The sequence below is a fragment of the Siniperca chuatsi genome, linkage group LG16 (assembly GCF_020085105.1).
Source record: "Siniperca chuatsi isolate FFG_IHB_CAS linkage group LG16, ASM2008510v1, whole genome shotgun sequence".
NCBI lineage: Eukaryota > Metazoa > Chordata > Actinopteri > Centrarchiformes > Sinipercidae > Siniperca > Siniperca chuatsi.
This window is the reverse complement of record NC_058057.1, coordinates 1,906,732-1,931,438: the sequence shown is the minus strand read 5'-3', so window position 1 is coordinate 1,931,438 and position 24,707 is coordinate 1,906,732. Positions and strand designations below refer to the sequence as shown.

The 24,707-nt window shown below is 41.1% G+C and overlaps 1 protein-coding gene across 1 annotated transcript in view; it reads right to left on the bottom strand.

The window, feature by feature from the left end:
- enah (ENAH actin regulator) overlaps nucleotides 1–24,707 on the bottom strand; it is a 99,581-nt gene that overhangs the window by 38,761 nt on the left and 36,113 nt on the right. Inside the window, 1 exon segment of the mRNA XM_044168044.1 lies at nucleotides 7,852–7,924. Within this exon segment, the coding sequence (XP_044023979.1) occupies nucleotides 7,852–7,924 (73 nt within the window).

Here is a 24,707-nt window from a genome sequence, read left to right as displayed (position 1 = left end):
AGGAACAATTCAAAGGTGGCAAAAGCAGGGATCAAAGGGCTCTCTAACCTGAGCCTACAGCCATTTGAGCAACGAGGGAGAGAGGATGAGGAGAGCCATCCACAATACCACCGAAGTGGCAGAGAGCGCCTCAAGATGGCTGTGGCTTAAGCGAGGAGACCCATGGGGTTAGTAGTAGCTTGCCATCTGGACACAAGGACACACATGTCCCCACATTCTCACTTTCTGCCCCACTTCCATGCTGCTCTTTGAGCTGCCACCTTCCCTTTTCCACCATCAACCCACCACAGATTCTTCAATATAGACATACACACTTTTTTTCCCCCCACAAGCCAACCAGCTGTAACACTTATCCAGAGCTCCTCATGACAGGCCATGACACACACCATACTCTCTTTGCTCAAGTCGCCCTTCGCCAAGTCCCGCCCCCCTTGGTTACTGTTGCTAGCCCTGTCAAGCTTTCGCACCCGGCATGTCAAGATGGCGTTTTCAACGATATCAGTGAGAGATATTTCAAAGGAAATCATAACAGTTCTGAAATATCAGAGATAAGTAGACAGAAAGGACTACAATATGAACTTGAGAGCTACATTCACAATATAATTTGTTGGCAGAGTATTGTGAATGAAAATAACAATAAAATCAAAGGAAAAGCTCACTGGTCAGTGCAATCGTCAGGCACCCCACGTCTTGACAATTTATGTGCAGACAAACATAAACAGGAACAACAATGTTCTTGCACAGCAGGGTAGGTCAATATATTGTTTTATTTTAAACTAATATTTAGTTATAACTCCCTATAGCTTTCATTATCTAATATATGTTTTAGACCATTGCTAGCAAAACGAAATTATCCCACTTTTCCATTTGTTTAAAGCGCACCAGGATATTGCTCCCACATCGTGGGTTTGATTCATACATTGGATTTCATAAAGGCACAACACGAAAGCCCAACTAAATCCTGCACAAGTTTGCCACAATAATGGCACAAACCACGAGCGGTAAAATAAAAGCTGTGCCCATATCATCGGTGGTGCTCACGAAGGCCAGACATGATCGCAAGCGGAGACCAGTTGACTGTCACTACACAGGGAGCAGGTAAACTGAAGATTACAGGGGGAGGGCGGGCGTATTCCAAGTACTTGGTTTAGTGACTAACCCGAATAAGTTAACTCAGAGTAAGTAGTAAACCCTCCTAAAAGAAGAGCCCTATGGCTTTGTTTTGCTAGGCTTTGTTACTAAACCACGTACTAATACCCGCATGGAATCAGAATTGATTGTACTGTTGTGTTCTTGGTGTTATAATCCTGTATGAGTTGGGTTTTGAGAGAAGTGAACTGAAATAAAATGCATTAATTCTGTATAGCAATCACAAATGTATGTACATATTCTTTAATAAATCTCTATGAAATCAAATCAATTCGGGAGTAGGCTGCCCATTCACAAAATGCTAAAAGATATTGTATGTTAGAACATGTCTCTGTCTTGCAACCAACGTTACTAGTGTTTCTTTTATGTGGTATTTTTTTGGTATATTTGCTCAGCCTCAAATTGTACACAACTATCTAACTTAAAGTTAAAACGTAAGTAACTTATAATTAATATTCAACCGACTTAGTTTGCTAACAACTGTGTGCTAAACTAGTTAACGTAAGTTAGAGTCTTATCTTTAACAAAAAAGTTTTTGTTGATCTTCAATGGATTGTGAAAATCCAATAGTCGTTGAGATATTTCAGTCTGGGCCATAGTGGTGGACCAATCGAAAGACCGACTGATCAACATCGTGCCATTCCTAAAGCCACGCCGCAAGCATGACAAATAAAGTAGATTGTAGAGCCATCTGAAAAAAATATTTATCTCAATGGGTCATTACAACAAAGTTCTTGCATTAAACCTTAAAACAAAAACTCTTTGAGAAGGAACCAAAGAATTTCCCACACTGTTAGTTGCTTGTACATCCTTAATAGACTATGTTTGGAGACTTTCATCAGGTAAAGTCTAAGGACTGTAATGTTGTTAATAAAGTGAGTACAAGTGACCAAAGGTGAGCAGGATTCATTGGTTCTTTCGCAAAAAATATACATCAAATGATATCAGTGTCATGTGTAAAATTCAATAAATAAAGCTCAGTCTTTGGTTACAACAATTATACTCCTACTAAACCCTATCATGTCGTATATAGACTGTACTGGGGCTTCTGCCAGACACCAGGGTTGTCGTAGTGGGAGATTTTAGTTTCAGATATTTTTATTGGAAGAATTTGTGCAAAAATCTTGACATTTATACAGAATAGAGAACTGCTTCAGTTTTTAAACTATTTCACAAACATGTCATAAGAGAGAGAGAGAAAGGGAACAGAAAGGAGAAAGAAAAAAGGAAAATGGGGATATATTAATCACCCATTCACCCGCCTGCTCAGCACTACTTGTAATTTTTGAGTTTGTGTTCAATTTGTGTGTTGTTAAAGAAAAGAAATAAATGGTCACCATATTTTTAAAAATTGCTTTAGTTTATTACTCAAGATAAACCTAATTCTCTCTAGGTGTAATGTATGAGTTAGTTCTGTGAGCCCCAGCTTCAGCGGAGGAACTTCAGCTTTTTTCCAGAAATTAATTATATGTTTTTTTGCTGCTATTAGCCCATAGGAGACAAAGTGTTATTGAGAAGCAGCCAATTTACTAAATGCCTCCGATATTCCCAATATAATCATTTTTGAATCTGGCTCCAGTGGGATTTTCAGCATATTGGAGAATGATGCTGAATATTTCGGTCCAAAGGCTTTCTATTTTGGTACTACTAAGTACTCACAGGAAAATGTCAATTTTCCTTGACTTATGTTCCTGTACCTGTTCATAGAAACTGGTGTATCACTTAGCCAAAAATACCACTACTACTACTGCATAATATTCTGCTATAATTTGTCTGAAATCACAACAGCTCCTGTTTCATGAGTCAGATGATGTTAGTTTCATTCTTCCAGTGTCAGCTGCTATTTATTTTTGTTGATATCACTTCTGTTTCACTTTGTCATTAATCACAAATGGTTTTATACATCAGTTGTGAGAGTTGTTAAATTCAGTGGGCTTTTCACTGCAATATTGAGGTCTTTCATACTGCAACATTGCCATGATTGTTGTATAGTCTTCCGTTGTATATAGGTTTATTTTTCCTTGTGCAAAAACTATGTCACATTCTTGTTTTGTCACTTTGCCACAAGTGATAACTGTGCTAAATCTCCAGTGACACTGAAGTCTGGCGAAATCTGTTGGCCAGTTGGACTCAGCGGCTCGCCTTATTGGCTCACAGAACCAGGAAATGTTGTCTGAATGGATAGGAGCCCAGATAGACCATATGGACCTACCAGGCCGCAACCTCCGGGGCTGAAGAATGAAGCCAACACGAAGTGCCAAAAACTGCAGTTCTTCGAATGGCCACTTGAGGCTGCCACCAAAAGCGTGTCAATCCCCGCAGAGCCCCATGTTAAAATGCCCAACTTTACAGCAGAAATAAACATGTTTACAGCCTGCTAATTTTTTATAACTCACCCGTTTAAATTATATTAAGGCTTAAAGTTGTGCATAATTAAGGACGTGGCCGCTTTGAGTGACAGGTGGGTGCCGTCACAGGTGGCTGGTTTCAGGCTTCATTCGACCCACCTCAGCTTCCCCTCTTTGCCCATTTTTGGATCAGCCAGAGTCAGGCACTGCCGAGAGAGCGATGGGAGGCATGGGTGACATCATGGACACTACGTCCATGTTTTATATAGTCTATGGAACCTACTCCAGTGAGGATCCAGTCTAAGTGTGCAATACTGTATATAGGACGGTGTAGTCCCTCATTTGTCCAGGAGTGTTCTATCGTAGAAAAGGTTTCAGTCGTAGTCATCTGGACACTGTTTTCAGAATCAAGAAGTCATCCGGAAGTCATTCTCAATTGTGAAAAAATGGGACGAGAACTACTGTATATACACGCACATGCACACACACACACACACACACACACACTCCGTGTGTCATGTGTCCCACTAACATGAGACCCCAACCTTGTTATCAAAGCCAAGCTAACATATTGGTTTTAGAGGCGTCAGTGTGTGTGTGTTTATATCCAAAACTCTGACTTCAGAATATTTATGAATGTCAACACGTGACAGTGTGCACAGCAGAACACGTTGCCATCGGCAGCTGCTGGTGTTTTCATCTTCTGACTGTTAAATACCAGAAGCTAAATGCTAACAGCTAACACAAATCTAACACACACATTCACATCCTTTTTCCTCTAGTTCCTTAGCATTTCTTCGTCCTCACTTTCATTCAAGACGATGCAACACATTCCCTCTCTCTCCCAACACACACTCTCTTGCTCCCACGCACCACCCAGCTATTTATACCACAGCCTATTATTTCCAGCTCATGTCTTTTTAATCTGAGGGTAGCACCCTGCATTTCTGAACAGGTGGTTTATCTGCAATCTTCCTCTCAGCCGTCCATGAATTCACTCACACATGCAGTGAATATTTCCATCAATCCATCAGTCATTGTTGAAGCATCATGGCCAGCCTGCTATACTTCTTATCCATCCATCTATGATGATGAAAAGGAGGATTAAAGAAGAGATGGAGGAGGAAGTAGATGAATAAAGAGGTGGAGGACAGACAGTGAGAAAGAAAAGATGATGTGCATCATATTTTCCTGCTGCCATGTGACCCTGTGGAAAATCCCATTAGAGAGACATTTGAGATTTCAGCCTCTCCATAGATGAATTATCTCAAGGTTTACTCCTCACACAGAGTGGAGACCCACAAGTGAGCAAGAGGGGGTCTCACTGATGAGTGTGGAATGTGTTTGATTAAACATGTGTGGTCACTGAGGTGGTCCATTCATTGGTTAGTTGATCTTATTTAATGGGGCAGACAGGAAATGGGAGAGGAGCATCACTCCCATTTCTATTTGAAAACACTCATCCATACATCCAATTCATTCTTTTCTCTGTCTCTTCTTCCATCTCTATTTCAGGCTACATGGTTCAGTGTGACACACATTATTGATGAAAAGCGTTGTAACTAAATGAAGTAAGACGTAGCCAAAATATTAGCTGTCATGGTGAGTGAACCCACAATTGTGGTCAAAGGGCAAGCTATAAATTATTCGACAAACATTTTCCCCATTTAAGCTTTGTGTGTAAGAGGGGTAAGAATCTGTAGTGGAAAATCCTATGGAAACTGTTACTGTATGTTTTTACAGTGGACTGACATTTGAGATAGTTTGAATTGTTTTATCTTGCACCATAGTTGTGGGGTCAGGGGTTAACATTTACACTGTATAACCACAGAATGAATAAATGAATACATAAACAATTTGTGCCTGTAATTTGAACAAATATCTACATCGACAATGAGTATGTTTACGAGCACACCAGTATCCCCATTACAATAAGGTTTTGAGTATTCCAGTATATGTGTTTGTGCATGTTAACATTATATACTGGTTTCAGAAACCTGGATAAATCCTTGTTTGAGTTTTTGTTCAAGTGCACCGTCATCTCATGCTGCGTAACAGTCAGTCAGTACGTCAATTTATGAAAAAAGACAGCAGAGTCAAGGAAACCAGAAACTAAACTTCATCCTCAACTGTTTCAGGTAAATTAGTCAGTATGGAAATCACACAGAGATGCTGAGATGTGTTGGACACACCTGGATTTACACAATGCACTACCAAGTCTGGACACATGAAGCCACTGATTCAAGTTTCATTTAGTGTAAACTTGCAGCACGAAGGGTTATTCTCCTCAACCACACTGAGCTGGGGTTTCTCGAGAACGGCATCATTGAGAGTAGGGCCCCTCTTCAGGAGGCATTTACCGTTTTACTGTTTGGCCAGGTGGTTAATAGAGTAACTTACAGGTCAGTGAAAGCTATAAATTCATTTATGTTACAAATTAAAATCCTTGAAATGCTTTGAAGAAGGTTTATGATTAAAAGCTTGGATTAAATCATATTTTCCAACAGATCTTAGTGTGCAGATGCTTTTCTCAGTCTGTAAACTTCCAGTAAACAATCAACAAAACTGAGTGGATTATTGACAGCGGCGAACTGATTAGATTTGAAACAGCTGCTCAAAAATAACCTGACAATGTTTGTTGGCCAAACAGACCTTCAGCATCTTCCAAATCTTATAGTGTTAGCTTTCCTTTTAAATAAGCAGAAGGCTTGATGTGAGAGTGTGCTGCCACTTCATTTCTACACTTCTCTCCTCACTTCGTTCATCCTATTCTCACTCTGCTCTACACATCCTTTACTTGCTCTCCCACCAGGCTGATATTGGCCTCTGCATCAGCAGATGACCTCAGTCACTGATCCACTCGCTGCCTGTCTGTCATCCGCTGCTAAATACGGAGCATGACCGGGGCCGAGGGGGAGAGATGAGGACAAAAAGAAAGACAAATGAAGCTAGACAGAGACAAAAGGGTGAAAGTGAGAAAGCAAAGGGGGAGGAAAAAATTGGAAAAAGAAAAGAATGGAGAAGAAAGGGAGGGGGAGCTGGCAGCCAGATCCATCAGGCTCTGTCAGACCTACAGAGTCTGTAAAATTCCTGGCAGATCCAAGTTCACCTCAAACTGAATTAGGAGAACCACTGACTCACACCTGAAGAATGCTGTATTACTTGCTCCAGATCAGTTGGGCCTTCAGTGTACCCTCCTGCCATATATGGGAGCATCTGCATTCATTATGATTCTCCCCTCATTTATTCCATTTTTTACTTTAACAGGACAGGTCTGCTTTCTGTCCCCACAGTCAAAACTAAACATGCTTTCAGTTTTTATGCACAACATATCAGGACTGCTGCAGCTCTGTTCTTTTAAATCAAGGCTGAAGGCTTTTCTATTTGACGCTGCTGTTTATTAAATCAAATTTGAGGCTTTTGATTAATATCTTACACTGCACTATAACTTTTACTCTCCTGCTTTATCTTATTTTATTTATTAAATGTATTGCCTTAATTTGTCACTTGTTTGTATATGGTGAACACTGATGTTTTGACACTGTTAAGCTGTCCCTCCAGCTGCCTTTCATGATATTACAGTGTGGTGTGCACCAGCCGCCCTTTATCTCAACTGGTTACCACAGGAGCCATCACTGTTTGGCTCACGTAACTGATACTGAAGTTAGATGTTTACGTGTCTGTGTGTAGTCGTGTATCGGGATCAGGGGTGGGGGAATATAAAATGCAGCACCTTCGCCATTCTATTCAAAATGCCCCTGACGTGCCCGTCTGCGTGTACAGCTGTCACTGTCTACATGTCTGTGAAGAGATTCAAGGCTGTGTGTAAGCATGTCCATACGCCTCAGTGTCTGTTCCTGTGTGTGCATGTCAGAGTGTGTAGGCAATTCATTCTAGTTAAATCCTTGAAAAAGCTTTCTAGTGAACAGGTTCTAAACCTTGGCCAACAGCTGGCCTCCATTAATACGGCTCTGTGCGTATGTATGCGAGTATGTGTGTGTGAGTGTGTGTGCGATGTGTTTTCTAGCTGTTCCAGAGCCTCGTTATTACCTGAGGGAGAGTGGCCTTGTATGGGGAAGAAAAACAACGGTGAGTGTGCAAGGTTTGGTCTGAGTGCATATGTGTGTATGAGTCCGTGTAAGACGCTAATAGATTGGTGAAAATAATTATTACTTCATTAATTAAGACAAAGAATAGAAATGGAAGAAGAGGGAGAGATAGAGATGGAAGAAACAAGGTGAAGAGACTTTCCACGTCTGAGTGTTCAAACTGTTGTCCCAAAAGTTAAGGTATTTACATCTTTTGTCTTCATCAGGCCAAGGTTCTTTCTTCTTAGTGTTTGTGTGGTCCTTACCTTCTCTGCAGGTCCATCTCCTCTGGTGTGGGGCCATTCTGAACCTGGGGGCCCTGTCTGGGCAATGTGGGGCCTGTAGAGGGCGACACACACAGACAGCTCCTGTTAGACATTCAGCTGACATCATCATCATTCTGACTGACACACAACTCCTTGTGTACTATTTTAATAAACAAAAAATAAATCCACAGTCAAAACACAAAAACTAAATCATATCATACCAAACTAGAATTATAGCCCCATGGATGTTTGCCTCCGCCAACCAGTCAAGTTGCAGTTTACATCCATTCCAGGAAATCTGGAATCGCCCAATCATTCTTAAACTATGGCTATTTAGTGTCCAACCAACTGTGAAATATGGTCTCGATCTCCCCTTCTGTTCCTGAGTTATGGTGTTATAATGGCTACAGGTTATTTAGCTTCTGTAGGTCTCCGGTACAAAGGCTTATAGAGAGTTTGTCTGCCTGCATTTTCTCTGAAGTCACCTGTCACTTATGTGTTCTGTTTAGTCAGTCGATAGATACTTAATATGAAGGAGCAGCTTTTCTTTTTGCTAAGGACCTAAAGTAGTACTTGGTGCTGGGCTGGAGCACAGCCTGAGGGAAAAAGAGTGATAAATGCAACTGTAGTTGGATCGCTTGTGGAGGGAACTGAATCTGTGACCTTGTATCTTTAACTGGTGAGGTACTGTAAAATGATGTGCAGTGGTAAAAGTATTCAAACCAGTAGCCATACCACATTGAAAAAAATTACTCCACAGCAAGTGAAATGATTGGCAGATTAATCGATAATGGAAACAATATTTGTTACTGCCACCTCTCTAAATGCCAGTTCATCAGTTAAGGTGACCAGGTACAACAGACAGCTTTCTGTCCGTGCATCTATCTGGTTTTCATACTAAGCGGGTGGAACATCCCACACCAGAGTTTATATTAACCTTTAGTTTAATTAGTCTGTAACGAAGTAGCTGGTTTTGAATAGAGGAAATAACAAAGATAAATGCCCCAAAAGGTAAAATTTAACTAGGTACAGGTTTTTGTGGAAGAAGCACAGTCCTAACATAAACACTGACAACACACACTGTACCCTCAGTAGCCTTTGGCACAAGAACAAGAGGCAGCCAGACATCACTGTCTAATTTACACTTGCTAACGAGCTAACTTTCCTGCAAAACCTGAGCAGGGCCAGATGGACCGACATGGTGCTCTTTCTCCCTCTGTGCACCACACACACACACACAGACACACACACACTAACCAACCAGAGGCTTCTGAATCTGGATGGAGCTGAAAAGGGAGCAGATTTGACTAAATTAGTATTCAGCCAAGTGTTAACTGTCTGAAGAGACAGACAGACACAGATAAAACATGCAGAATCTGGGCTATAGCCAGGCTGACGACTGCTGCTGAATACCAACGTGCTCACACACATTGCCCCCACTTAACACTGTCATTGGTATTGGCATTAGCTACTTTTCCACAAGAAAAGAAAATAGGGTTTGCCATGTCTGAGTCAAAACAATTAGAGCATTGTAACCACAGCTCTGTTTGTTTTTTCATTATTTTAAATGAATTATCTAGTTTCTTTTTTTAATTTAAGACCTTTGGATCCTCAGTGGGAACAAATTTCTCCCACCAGCAAAACATAAGACATACAAGAACAGTGGCATGATGCAGAATTTTCTAAAACCATATAAGACCAGTTAAAACCTTGAAATCACCTCACAAATGTGTGCTCCAAAGAGTGTTAAGGCAAGAAAACCAAATTCCTGGACACAGTGACTGTCCAGACAAAAATGCAAAAAACTGATGAACACAAACTCATCTGGGATGGAAACAGACACACAAACAATAAAGAAGCCCTGTGTGGTCCTTTGATGTGAGCGCTGACCATGACAAGTTACCGGAAACCAGACTACTGGCCACCATTCACTTGGGTTTTAGGCCAAAATAACTATATATGAATATTTATGTAACCTTTTTTTTTTTATTCCCCTGAGCAGCCAACATCCTCAGGGGAAGCTGTGGATCAATGGAGCATTCAGAAGGTATAGCCCTGTGTGTGTGTTGACTGGAAACCATTCAGTGAGGGGATGACTCACTGACACCACTTAACAGGTATTTATCATGAAGATGATGTCGAGATTTACACACACACACGGCCAAGCAAAATCGACAGTTCATATCACATGACTCATAAAAAGATATTATGTTAAATTCTCTCATAGACACTGTAGTGAAGGGGGGGGGGGTAAGTCTCCCCACGTTCTCCAACACACAGCAACGTTGTCTACGACCCGGTGGAATTCCATGGGGGAAGGTCTGAATAAACTCTGCTCAGACCTCTGGATCTGCAAACTGACTTCTACCCCCTCAAACAGTAAAGGTGTCAATTTGGATACTTGAAAGAGCAAGACCAGAACTTTCCACCCCGGAGGAAAGACATGTCTTGTCATGCTAATGGAGCAAAAGCAAAATTTAAAAGACAATAAACTGACTCTGTGGATTAGTTAGTAGAAGAAACTAAAAACAGCTTCTCCTCCCTTATCTATCTCACACACACACGTCACACATGCAAACAAACACATTCTTTCTTCTCTCACCCCCTGATGTGGTCTGAGATAAGGTTTGCCAGACACACTGAGCATAGCGTTAGTTCAGGCAGGCCACGATGTCAAGCTCAGCTCACAATCCCAGCTACATCAGCTGACAGCAGCTGATCTCAAGCCAGCCCACATTAGCTGATGGCTCAGCTGATTCCCTTCTATGCATTCAATTGGCAAATGTCATACAAGGCACCTTATTTAAGCTGCTTTAGAAATGTTTTCTTTGACTAAAGTGGTCCTGACTGAACTATCACAAAAGTTGAAAGTACATTCCTAAGTGAAAGAACTGTGATATTCTTCCTGTGTAACCCAAGTCTGAATTAATGTGAATTAGCTATATAACCAATCAGTAATCCAGCTAACATTAATCAGCACGTTTCCTTGATGTGTAACCCAACTTTTATTTTTGTAGGACATGAGCAAGTTATTAATTCAGGGAGTTAACCTCATGTTTACCAGGTGACAGCATTGCCACATACTGACCAACAGACAGAAGTCTCTGCAACCATCACCATTGTAGCTATTATACTGTATTAAAGCAAACTATTTTTTAACCTTATGCCACTTATTAGTAGTGTTAAAATGTGTGTTAAAGTTAAAGTTAATGAAAAGTCTCAGACAACTGGTTGAATGATCTGCTGAAAGAGTTGTTGGTTGAATAATTTTTCTCTGAATGTTTCATAGCCTCAATGCTATTTTTATGTCTCAAATCACGATTGTATGGCCATAGTGATGTTTCAGTATGTTGTGATATTTGCACGTAAAACTTAAGTTACATTCACTACAGTCAGAAAACATGGAAAGCTGTGCTAAAGGTAGAGTAGAGTTTTCGGGGCAAAAAGCCTTCCTCCACACCCGAAACTCCACCTCCTTTGGCAAGCAGACAAAACCAGTTTCACCGACATATCAGCCCCAGGCTGGCCCTCACCCCTGAGCTCAACGGTTGTTTTATTACACCTTTAATAGTCTCTTAATACGTTTTTTTAATGCCTCAGCATTAAAGTGGAGTTGTTTCTTTTGACTTATATTGATATTTTTGTTACTTTACCACTAAGCCTCACAATTTTTGCAACGTTATTTCTTTTTTTAAAGTTACTCAAGCCTAGCTGAAGAAGTTAGTGTAGCCAGAGATATTTTATTCGACAAGCCACAGCATCACAGATTCTACAAAAGCCACCCCGAGTCGCTGGAAGTCAGCCAACTTTGAAAGCAGAGCCCTTCTGAAAGAAGCTTTGACAACGTGTGTTCTAACATAACAAAAAGGTTAGAGCCAAAGAAACTTTAAATCCTGAATCTCCCAGAGAACTGTGCCAGCTGTGTCTCGGCCCGGACATTCGCCGTCGGCCCTGAAACGAGAACGCCAGACTGGCCAGGAGACCTCATCTGCTGGTGACCAACTGCTTCACAGAGTCACCTGGGAGTGGCCTGCTGGGCACCTAAACCACGGAGTCTCAGCCACAGGCAGACACACCAGTACCTTCCACTGCGCAGCGGACTCAACCCTGCACACCACGTCAGAAAGCCAGCCGCAGTGCCTCATCTTTGCAAGAGAGACTGATCAATTTAAGATAGAGTTTAAATTCTAAACTCTGCTGTTCCATAATTTAGGAGCAGCGATAGCAAAGGGGCGAGGTTTACCGGGTGGTGCCCCAACGAGAGTATTAAAGTGTAATTATTTGATTAAAGTAGTTGTCCCAACAGGACAACCAATGTTCCACTGCTGCAAATTGTTGCATTGGTTTTTGAATCTCTTTTTGATTTTTTGAGTTAAATTCGTATAAAAGACCATATGAAAGTCTAAAAGCTGAGGCCAAGAGCTGAACTACCAGTGGACATGACGTAAACAACTTCAAGCGATTAAAGTCCGTGTAAAGCAATAATAAATATGTGTTCTGAGTTTGTCACACCACAGAAAAATGTGGTATTAACCAAAATAAGTAATTAAAATCTTGAAAAAATAAGCAGCATTCTCTGCTCTCAAACGCTGGGGCATGCCCACTGAGGGCGCTGAAATCACGCTCACTCGTGGGAAAGCTGCGCCTCTCTCAACTGTCAAATACCACTACAACAGAAATGGATGCTCCCTCTAGCAGCTTCATTGGATTCACACAGCCATACAAGTTTGAGCCTCCAGACCAAGAATCCAGTTCAGGACAATGACCAGCTACCTGAGAATCAACCTCGACCCTCTCGGTCTGCAACACAATGGTAATTTTCTTTCTCCCTTTTATTCAAGTTAGCAATATGTAACTAGCATGGCTAGCATGAATAGCCACATAAAGTTAGGCTATCAATAAATAACAGAATAAAACATATGTTGCCACTTTAGCAATTATTTGTATTATTTGTCTGTCACAGATCAAACTAACAGCCATCATGGTTTTAGTTATGTTGCATATTAAGTATGAAAATTATGTGAATAAAATGCTACAGCCTTTACAGTAACCAGATTACATATATATAGATATATATATATATATATATATATATATATATATATATATATATATATATATATATATATATATATATAGTTATCTGATGGATAATTTAACTATTACAAAATAGTCACTAGTCAATGCCCTATTGACATCCTATAGTCCATTTAAGCCACCCAGTGAATCAGATATGCAGCAGCTTATGGTTTGAAATATCACTCATGCAGTTACAAGGACAATCATTTTCATCAGAAACTACGAACACTCTGGAAGCCAAATCCAAAGCATGTGAGCCGATCTGACCTCTGCTAGAGAACATTCTGCACGTTTAACAACAGCATGAAGTAAAACAGAAAGATAATGATGTACAGCATTGGCCACATCTCAAGGGAACACAGAATAACCATTTCTACATCTAGCTCTCTATCTGCCATGATTATCTAAATCATCTCATCTTATTACAATCTTGATGGTTTCCTTCTTGTATGGGTTGAATTGAAATACTATTGAATTAAGCCGAGTCCACAGGCAGTCAATATCTGCGACTGTAATTGCTGACATGGTCTCTCGTCTCCATCTTCCGTTGCTTGTGGGTGTAATTGTGTTACTGTCTGCTCTAGTAGAACTTATGTGCTAATGACAGAGCACAGACAGCAGCCTAGCAGGGCCACAGCCCTGAAAGCTTCTCAGGAGGGAAGACTTCCGATCAGATCAACGGGCCTGACATTCATTTAAGCCTCATACTGTAACACTTTATTTGAAGGTCGGTACATAAGACTGACATGACCTCATCATAACCATGACATGACACCTGTCATGAACATGAAAGAGTCTTTATGAAGGTTTATGACTGTTGTCAGTAAGTGTCAATTATGTCACTTGTAACGCAAAGTTGACATTGTTTGAGATGTCTTTGCTTTGACAACTTGACATAAACCAAGAAAAGATGTCATAGCAGGCATGACAGTATAATGTAATGTTTTTACATTATTCTGTCATATGTGGTTGGTTTTGACATTGGCTGTCATGAGACCATTACAATTGTGTCAGGAATAATTCCCTTGTCTTCAAGTAAAGTGGAACCATTTGGACTTTTCATAAAGATGTCATTAAAATGTTATACAGCCAGTTTGATGACAGAGGTGATTTACGGAGTTTCCTGATGGACACACAGTAGTACTTGTTACTATGGAAACGTTAGCTAACCTAACCGCTTTGGTGGTGGTTGAGATGAGTTTCCCACTTCACTGAGAAGCACTTTGGGTATCAAGCTAAAGTGCTAACACTATATAAATGAAACTAATCCATTATTATTATTATTATTATTATTATTATTATTATCATCATCATTATCATCATCATAAGGAAGGATACCCAAAGTGCATCACAGTGAAGGGGGGAAACTCACCTCAACCATCACCAATGTAGTCAGGTTTGCTAATGTTACTTTAGTAACAAGTAAAGCTATGTGTCCATCAGGAAACTCTGTAAATCACCTTGGTACTGTACTTTGTCATCAAACTGGCCTCATAACATTACTGACATCTTTATGACAAGTCCAAATGGTTCCACTTTACTTGAGGTCAATGGAATTATTCATGACAGTATAATGTAAACACATAAAGCTAAATAGTTTGATAATTATGCCTGCTATGGCATGTTTGTTTTCTTGGTTAATGTCAAGTTGTCATAAAGACATCTCAAACAATGTGAACTTTGCATTAAAAGTGACGTAATTGGCCGAATGACACTTAATGACAACAGCCATAAACCTTCATAAAGACTCCTTCATGACCTTCAAATAAAGAGTTACCACACTCACTAGACCCACTGACTGTCAAGGTGCCTTCTCGAAAGACATTCAGACATTTTCCCTTCTTGTCAAATGGAAGGTCTTAAGATCCGAATTGATTCAATGACCCACGACAACAGCACTTAGCCTTGGCCCGCTTCCAAAAACGCTATCAGACACAATACTGGGAAAGAAGTAAAAAGAAGAGATAGACAGGGCAAAGAGAGAAGGCACGAAGTAAAGCTAAAGAGAGATAGCTAGCTATTCACAGACAAAAGCAGACAGAAGAAAAGAGAAACTGAGCTGTACTTGACTATATCAGCTGGTCATGAGATCACTGTTTTGTACTAAAATACACCTCAGGTAAGGAGAGTGTTTGTAATATCTCATCTCCTCAGCAGGACAAGGCTGATAATGGTTCAAAGGACGAAGGAGAGAAAAACCAAGAGTCAGAGGCAAGGTAAAGAATGTTAAAAAGAATATCTATGAGCACCTATTTCCACAACTGACTGATTAAGTTTTCTAGCTGACTTCAATCCCACAGCATATTTTCCCACGGACACACATAAACAGTGAAACAATTACAGAAGTCTGTTCCCATCACTCTGGTATACCTACATGAAGTCAGCGTCAGTGTGGGACTCCTCTGGCAGCAAACGTAGCTCCACAGTCCGTGTGGGGCCCCGTCTGACCCGTTGACAGGCCTCAGTGTAACCACCATCCCGCTGCCAGCTCCCCCCACCAGCCCAGCTTCCCCCGTACAATCCTGGAGGCTCACATATAAAACCATAGCTCAGGCTTCGGAGGTTCTTCTTTCAATTTCCTGTGCCTTAGCTCTGCATTACCCACACTGCTGGAGTTTTGTAAAGCTCAGAGTGATGTTTATGAACTGAAAAGATAAAACGCGACTGTTTTTAATAAACAAAGCCTCCAGAGCCTTCTTCTGTTGAAGTAGCCGGTCAAGTTCTTTATCCTCGGTAATCTGATGCCTTAATATCCTGACGGCACACCTCAAAAGATGATGCTGAAATGCCTGGTGTGGCTTTGTGCCGGTTCCCCAATAGATTATAATTGATGGAAAGAAAGGAAGAGGAGAGGGAGGGATAGAGAGTGGGAGGGAGGGATGAACATAAAAGGCAGAGAGAGAAAGAAAGACCTGGAGAACGAGAGCCGGAAAGAGACAAAGAATGAGGAGAAAACTAACCGACAAAACACAAAAGGCAGAGAAAGAGAGAGAAATAGTGGGAGAGAGAGAGAGCTGTGTACAGAATGTGGGAAGAATCTTTACCTGATGGGTTGGTCGGCCAGTTTGTACTTCCTGGATCCAATTTATTATTCATACGCTGGATACAGAGAAGGACACAAAGCTGCTGCCCTCAATATCAATACCAGTGTGTGAGAGAGTGTGTGTGTGTAGGGATGTAGTGAAGGATACACTACGTCTTTCATCTAAATTATTCATTTAGATCCCAGGGAGTATTAAACATAAAGGGTGGGGTCAGCAAAGTTAGAAGAAAATATATTTTCTAGCCATGCAGATAGTTTTGGTTTTCAGTATCTTAGATTTCTGCCTACACTCCAATGTAGCAAAACTCAGAAGTTGAAGGTTTATTAGACACCAAAACACTGCCCAGCTGTTTATGATACTATGTGACATAATTACTGAAACTTAAAAGTAGTAGCACTAAAAAACGGGTGCCACACTGACTTGAGAAAGCTGCTCCTTTGCCGCGGTTGCACCGCACTTTGCGGCGCCACCTTAATGTGTTACAGTGTAATGTCAGTGAGGGGCACTCAGCTGTACACAGCTGTACACAGCTGTACACAGGTAAGTCCACTACAGCATGGGTTTCGCAGCATATAGTGTCACACTGCATTCAGGTTGTTCAGGGTTTAATCTGCCATGCATGTTGTACTGTGCAGTACAGTACAAATCAGAGTTTGACAGTTAAATGGTAACATGTTGGGGAAAACGTTACTGTCATTACTGTCTGCTTTGTCCCTCCAGCTAGTAACTGTTCTAAATTCTCCATCAGCATTTTATTCAGTCACACTCCAGAAACCCACATCTCCACAGCCTTCATGGGCAGAAGACTGCTGCACGTCAGCACCATCAAGTACAATTTAAAATACTATAAAGCAGAGAAAAAGCCCAGTGACCATGGTATAACATGGTTATATGCTTTTGATCACCAATCTATGAAAAATACACTGTAGCGCTTGCAAAACGAGGGGGAGGAGAAGGAGAGACGACGGCCTCTCCTTCCCACAGTGGCTCAGAGTTTGATGGTGGCTGTGAAATAGTTACCAGTTCACCAGGAAATAAAAGAATAGAAGCCGATAAAACATATACAGTAGGCTACGTGCAAAAAGTAAACCTTGTTGTTTTTATTTTTACTGACTGACAGTCACTGTAACTGTGTGATTCTGGATTGGATTTTGCCGTCTGTAATCTGCTACAGCAGATAGGTATTGTGCTGCTGCATTTCTTGGATTGGTGCGCGTATAGTCACTCCAGTTTGTGATTGGCTGCTGATGGCCAGTTTAAATGTCTGTATTGATTTTGTAGTTGTTTGCGTTACAATGATCAGCTGGAGAACAAAGATTAAACACTGTTATATTTACCACTACACTACCACAGCATGTCAGTATATTTTACGAGTGGGTGAATGACACCACACAACAAAGGAAGGAATAGAACAAAATCAAGAGGAGAAAAAGGAAAAAGAAGGTGATATGAGAGACTGAGTGTTGGAAACGAGTGGACAGAGGTCAAGAAGGGACAGGCTCGTTTTTCTTTGTTTTACCTGTCCACCCATCCATCTTCCTAACAGAGAAACAACCTGTCATCAAAGCCGCCATCCATCTATGTTTGTGTAAGTGAAGAGCTGACGGTGTCACCTGTCGAGAGGTCAAGGCGTTTCTGTCTGTTTGCGCTGGATGAGCATTTGTTCAGTGCATTCCTACACATACATGTCCATCCATCATCCCGTTAGAGACAAACCGACTAAAAAGCACACAGGGGTTATGAATAATATATGAAGCTCATACTCTGTTTTGAGGGACACTTTGATCCAAAGCGCCTGACAGTGTGATGAGTGCGTACATTTTTAGCATGCGTGGCTCCAGAATGCAACGAGGCCAGTAACTCTACACACTCATAGCTAAATGACATACACACTCTGCAATCACAGACAGACTCCTCTGGAAAAATGCAAAGGAAATTCCAACTGTCTTCACTCTATCAAAGTACACCTGACTGTAAGACATATGTCCACGTCTAGGTTTATTTAGACCATCCTGTAAAAGCACAGACAGCAGGATTACAGGGTGGACACGTTTTTTAAAAGCTAGAATCCACATATAGTATCACATTTAGCTCATGATGTCATCGTCCAAGGGTTAACTGTCATTTCTATTATTAATTTATTAATATTAATATTACCACTACCATTACATTATTACTATATTAAAATTCTAGGTGGTATTTGCATTGTGCTTCCTTCTCCCCTAATAGTGTTGTGTCCTGCATAGTGTAATATTGCACGGGCAGCACTGATCTGTAGGCTGTGGCATACCTCTCTCCATGGAGAACATGGAATCTTCTTTCACTGTTCAGTTTTTTGTTAACTCATGTCCACTATAGGTGGGGGAAATTTGAATTCTGTGACGTCAACCAGTGTTGACATCTGTTGAAATTAAGTTGAGATATCCTTTATCACATTTAATCAGGTGACTTCCATTTAGGAGACCATAACTGTATTCAAATACAAGACGGTCTCACTGAGAAACCTTGTTGGACGTATTATCTTTATGAAGCACTGAAAGAGCTATCCGAGTTTGATTCTTGCTTCTGACAGAATCATCACATTTGCTGCATTTTACTCATTGCAAAAAAGGATGAGGTTGTGAGGATACCGGATTCTGCCGAAAGCATGTGTTCTCCTCTGCACCAGCACAAGGTCAGTCACAAATTATTCAGCTTTTGTCAGAACTATATCTTTTAATAAGCTTAGTGTCATTAAGCTTTCATCTCTCCTCTCATAGAATGTTTTTACCTGAATGCCAGCTCCTGGCAGCTCCTAACAGGTTAGGACTCCTCTCCAAAATATTAGCTGAGATAGGAATAATTACCTAGGTCAAGAAAGTTGATAAATTGCATTTACTCCTATTCCTAAAAGTAGATTTTTTTGCCAGTTACTACTGATTTTCTCCTCTGAGGCACTTAATAAATATGAGCCCAGATCTAAGAGCCCAAGATAAAAAAAAACTACCTGTGACCGCAGACTGAATACCAAACAGTGTGCATTGCAGGCAGAGTTAAGAGAAATTTTCAAGAAATAAAGATGAAGATGAAGAACAGAGTTGGGAACGTACCTACCTAATGGCTCTTTTGCTGCTTTGTCTCCCTCTCTTGTTTCCTGCCGACGTCAGTGTTTCCAGCAGAAGACGGTGAAATGGTTCTTTGAGGTCTGATTAGGACGCTCCATCAATAACCATTATATTAGATGGCCAACAAAAATGGGCTACCTGGCACACATAGGACTACTTCAAATTCTGTACTTGGCTTCCAACTCTCCTCATTACTTGTTATCTCTCTACCTCTGTCCTCACCCTGACCTCTGTTAACCTTGTCCATGACTTCATTACTTTAAAACAACCCTCGTCATAGACTTTATTTGATAACTGATATTGTACAGTATTTAGGGACTTAAAGGCTCACACACACTCTCTGTTATTAAATTCAATGACTTCTTAATGACTTTCAATGACTTGTTTTACGGTACGTTATGTCCTTAGGCCTCATCTTGTAAAGTGAAGAAACCAGAGTGATGTCATTTCTTTGAAATCTGCTGCTCTGACAAAGCAAACCTCCAAAGTCCTGAGGCACACTGATGCATTCTGTACTTTGATTAACAAGAAAAAAAGTCTTTAAGTACTTTTAAGGACATGCATTCATTTCAGAAAATACCTTCTAATATTTTTCAAAAATCCACAAATTCTATAGAACCGAGGCCTCTGGGAACCCTGTTAAATAATTTATGAGTTAATGAATGATGAAATTCTCTTGGTTCATTTCTTACCCTGAATGCAGCTGTTTAAGGTTAAGCTTTAAAAAGTTCTTATTTCCTGATTTAGAAAAGCAACATAAAACAGCCTAATTCTAGCTAAGAGTTTGATTTAATTCACACAGGATTAGTATTACCATAGGACCTCTGTCTTGATCAAACTACATTAATACCTTAATCAGCACTGGATGCCATAACAGACAGATTTGCAGAAGATTAAATCCACTGTAGGTCCAGTGCGAACACAGCTGTTCTCTCTCTGTTTTTGTGTCTATCTTTGAGTCCTTCTGACCGTGTCTTACATGTTGGGGCATTATTTTTGGGCTAGGGGAGTCAGGATGTCTAGAAGGCACTTAGATACCGACATCTACACCTCTGCCGTCCTCAACCCCTATGAATGACTGCTGGACATTTGATTCCAACCCACTGCCCTGTTAGAATATCTCAGTGACATGGCAGGGAGGATCAGGTGAGGAGGATCATGTCAGAGTGACACAACCTGCAAATATTAACTTATTATAGTTTCAGATCTGCCCAGCAACACGTGGGCCGGCCTATTAGACGGGTTAGACGGGCATTAGGGGAGAGGGAGGTTAGAGTTAGCTAGTTTCGTCATGGACTTGGGACAAACAACAACTGCGTCAAAAGCATCTAGACCAAACAAAAGAAATATCAATAAAGGTTCCTTAAAGATTCCTAGAAGTGCAAGATTCTTTGGAATTGGATCTATTCCAATATGACAAGACTTAGTGCCAGTTATGAAGAGTGGTGACAAAAGCTGCCCATGCCATTATTTGGTGCCATTTCTTCAAGCATGGGAAAGTGGATTATTCTGGGAACTTGAGCTGAAACAATAAGTCGATTGTAATGGTAAATGGACTGTACTTGTATAGCGCCTTTCTAGTCTTCCAAACACTCAAAGCGCTCATCATTTCAAGGAAACTAACTAATCATTCACACAGTATGGGGTTCAGTGTCTTGCCCAAGGACACTTCGACATGTGGGCTGGAGGAAGCCGGGATCAAACGGCGGACCTTCCGATTGGTGGACGACCCGCTCTACCACTAAGCCACAGTCGCACCAACTGATTGTTAGATAAGATGATCAACAGAAAGTTCACATGCAACTATTTTGATAATCAAAAATGTGCTGCACAAATGTGCTGGTCCTGGTGGCTCATCGCCTCAAAAGATGAAGATTTCCGGTTTTCCTTACTTTTATATGATAGTAAAGTAATTGTTTAAACAACACATTTGGTAGATTAATTGATTATAAAATTAATCCCTATTGGGAACCAAGACAAATGTCCTGGCAATTAATGCTGTAACACTCGGCTTTCCCCTTTTATTTCCCCTATAAGTAGCTTTAAAATTGGAAGAAATGATCGTCTACTCTGTCTGACTATCATATACAGTACATTCTGTATCAGCTTGTTCCAGCTCTTTATTAAAGCTATATGATGTTAACACTGAGTTAAATATTTGAACCCAAGAATCCATGTTTTTATAGCTGCACCATTACATCTCATGAAAATATCTATATGTCTTGTGCATCGTTTTACACACATTTTCCCAAAATTCGGCCAGATATATTTAGTATCTTGAGACTCGATAAAGGCAGGGAAAAGGTTGGCTGGGATGTCCCTGTTTAGCTGCTACCTCCATCTCACCCATAAGCATCATTTAGATGCACAAAACCAATACTGGCATGAATTATATATTACTGCATGACTCATCATGTGCTCGCCAGGCTAATGGCAACAAAAAAAGACCAAATCCTTTGAACCAGAGTGTGTGAGATACACAGCCAGGCAGCAACAAAGAGGAGGAGTACTGCAAGCAGATGTACTTTTCCACCATATCTTTCTACATGTATTCTTCATTGTAAAAACTTAAATTGTAGAAACAATGAAAAAAGAGAAAAGAACATGATCAAATGAGGAGGAAATGAGAACAGAAGCAGAGGAGAAGGCAGCTGTGCCCAAATCTGCCCCATCAGCTTCCCTGGTGATCATTCACAGCTGGTAGTGAGCGCTCAGTAAATTGTGAAAAGGCTGATTTTGTCAGCGCTAAATTACAAGAGACAGCAGCAGATCATATTAGATGGAGAGGAAGGAGTGTGCCACTGGTATATAATTCATCATCAGAGCTAAAAGCATATTTTATAAAGATATTTTATCAGTCAAAACATTTTTGAAGCCTGCCTTAAGCTTCTAAAGATCTCCACAAATATGCAATTATGGTCAGTGGCACGACATACATGTAGGAATGTTAGTTTTGGTATGACTTCTATGAGTTGAACTTGGAGTTTTATGGGCAGAAATGTATGAAGCATCAGGCATTTTTCAGTGTTGTTACTTGCTATTCAAATACAGACAACTACTGCCTTACATACAACCTATGGTTGTTTACATTTGTCTCAACCAAAAAGTTGATGTAGCAGATGATGCTACAAAATCATTTCCAGTTAAGACTGAAAGCTCAACAAATGATCAAAGGTCTCATTGTGAGAACATCCAACACCCGTCCTGACTTCTACAGATCTCCATGAAAGCGTAACTTTGGTCACTGGCAAGAAATGAGTATATTCCATACAGAAAGATGAACAACTGAGTGGAAAAGCAATGTCGAGTTTGAGATTTTAGCAAACGTAATGGTCATTGGCAAATGGCTAAAGGATAGAAACACATTCGTGTGACTAAAGTCTTGTGGTGTCAGTGGACGTTTTATCAGTCAAAAGATGATGAAAGCCAAAATGATGGCTCTGTCTTTGCTATTTAACTGAAGTGTTGTGTTTTTGTTTTGGAAGTTGTGGAGGTTTTGGGTTTGGTAAGTGTTTCTGCACTGATACTGATCTTGCCACCACTTACTTACTCTTTGGAAATGCACATAGAAAACACAGCATTAAGGCATGTTTGTCATTAGCAAGTGTAATTCCATATTCTAGACAAAATAAGGAACCTTATGTATCACTTAGCAGTCGATATTTGCTTATTGCAAATATACTGTATCAGTCTTTATGTCGGCCGATAAGTAACAAGAAATTGCAGTACAGATATGATAACGTTTGAGGTCATTTAGGAACAGTGTTACCATTACATAGTTTGTCCACCAGAGAGCCCTGACAAGTTTATTTTTACACTGTAAAATGTCCCACTTAGTATGTAACTTGGTCACAAAAAACAAAAACAAGGCAGCGACTGACCTGAAACTAAAGATCATGGCGAGAATGAATGCAAGGCAACCCTGATGCCAATTACAACGGCTAAGTGAAGTACCATCAGAAAGTCTCCTAGAAGATGTGAATGCAGCATTGAGTGCGATCCCTACCACAACCATCACCGAAACCAATGAGCTGATATACACTTCAGCAGCAGCCATCCTCGAGATGCTTGGCTATAAGAGCAACCATGGGAGCCATGAGAAACAGTACCCACCATGGAAACGAAGGCTGGAAGCTAAAATCAAGCAGGCACGGAGAGAAGTGAGCCAACTGACAGAGGCCGAGAGAGGTGCAATGAAAAAACAAGTACAATCCTGATCCTGAAGGATCCCTCAAAGGGTACAGTCCCATCCAACTATCGGCCAATAACCTGTCTCTCCACAACATGGAAGCTTATGTCAGGCATCATCGCGGCTAAGATAAGTGGGCACATGGATCAATACATGAGCAAAGCACAGAAGGGCATCGGCAAAGAAACCAGAGGAGCCAAACACCAACTCCTGGTTGACAGAACAGTCGCCCAAGACTGCAGAACCCGACACACCAACCTGTGCACTGCCTGGATTGATTACAAGAAAGCATATGACTCAATGCCACACACATGGATCACTGAATGCTTGGAGATGTACAACATCAACAGGACTCTAAGAGACTTCATTGCAAACTCGATGAGGTTGTGGAAGTGTCCATCAAATGTGGCATATACCAAGGAGATGCTCTGTCCCCACTGCTGTTCTGCTTAGGTCTGAACCCCCTCAGCCAAATAATCAACAAGACTGGCTATGGATACAGACTCAGGAACGGGGCCACCATCAGTCACTTCCTCTACATGGATGACATCAAGCTATACGCTAAGAGCGACCGGGACATTGACTCACTGATCCACACCACCAGGATCTACAGCACTGACACTGGGATGTCATTTGGGCTTGAGAAGTGTAGTCGAAAGGTGACAAAGAGAGGGAAGGTAGTCCACACAGAAGGGGTCTCACTCCCAGAAGGAACAATAACAGACATTGAGGATGGTTACAAGTACCTTGGAATACCACAGGCAAATGGCAACCTCGAAGAGGTAACAAGGAAAACAGCAACTGCCAAATACCTCCAACGAGTAAGGCAAGTCCTAAGAAGTCAGCTCAATGGCAAGAACAAGTCCCAGGCAATAAACAGCTGCCAGTGATCAGATACCCTGCAGGAATAATGAGGTGGCCAAAGGAAGAGATACAGAGCACAGACATTAAGACACGAAAGCTCCTCACCATGCATGGAGGGTTCCATCCCAAATCCAGCACCCTGAGACTGTACGCCAGCCCTAAGCAAGGCGGCCGTGGACTAGTGAGTGTGAGAGCCACTATCCAGGATGAAACATCCAAGATCCACAAGTACATCAAAGATAAGGCCCCAACAGATGACATGCTCAGTGAATGTCTCATGCAATAGGGAACAGAGGAAGAGGTGCTGGAGGAGGGACCATCATGGGAGCACAAACCCCTACATGAGATGTACCACCGGAACATAACTGAAGTGGCTGATATCAAGAAATCCTACCAATGGCTAGAGCGGGCCGGACTGAAGGACAGCACAGAGGCACTCATCATGGCTGCACAGGAGCAGGCCCTGAGCACCAGAGCAATAGAGGCCTAAAGCTACCACACCAGACCAGACCCAAGGTATAGGCTGTGCAAAGAGTCCCCTGAGACAATCAAGCACATAACTGCAGGGTGTAAGAT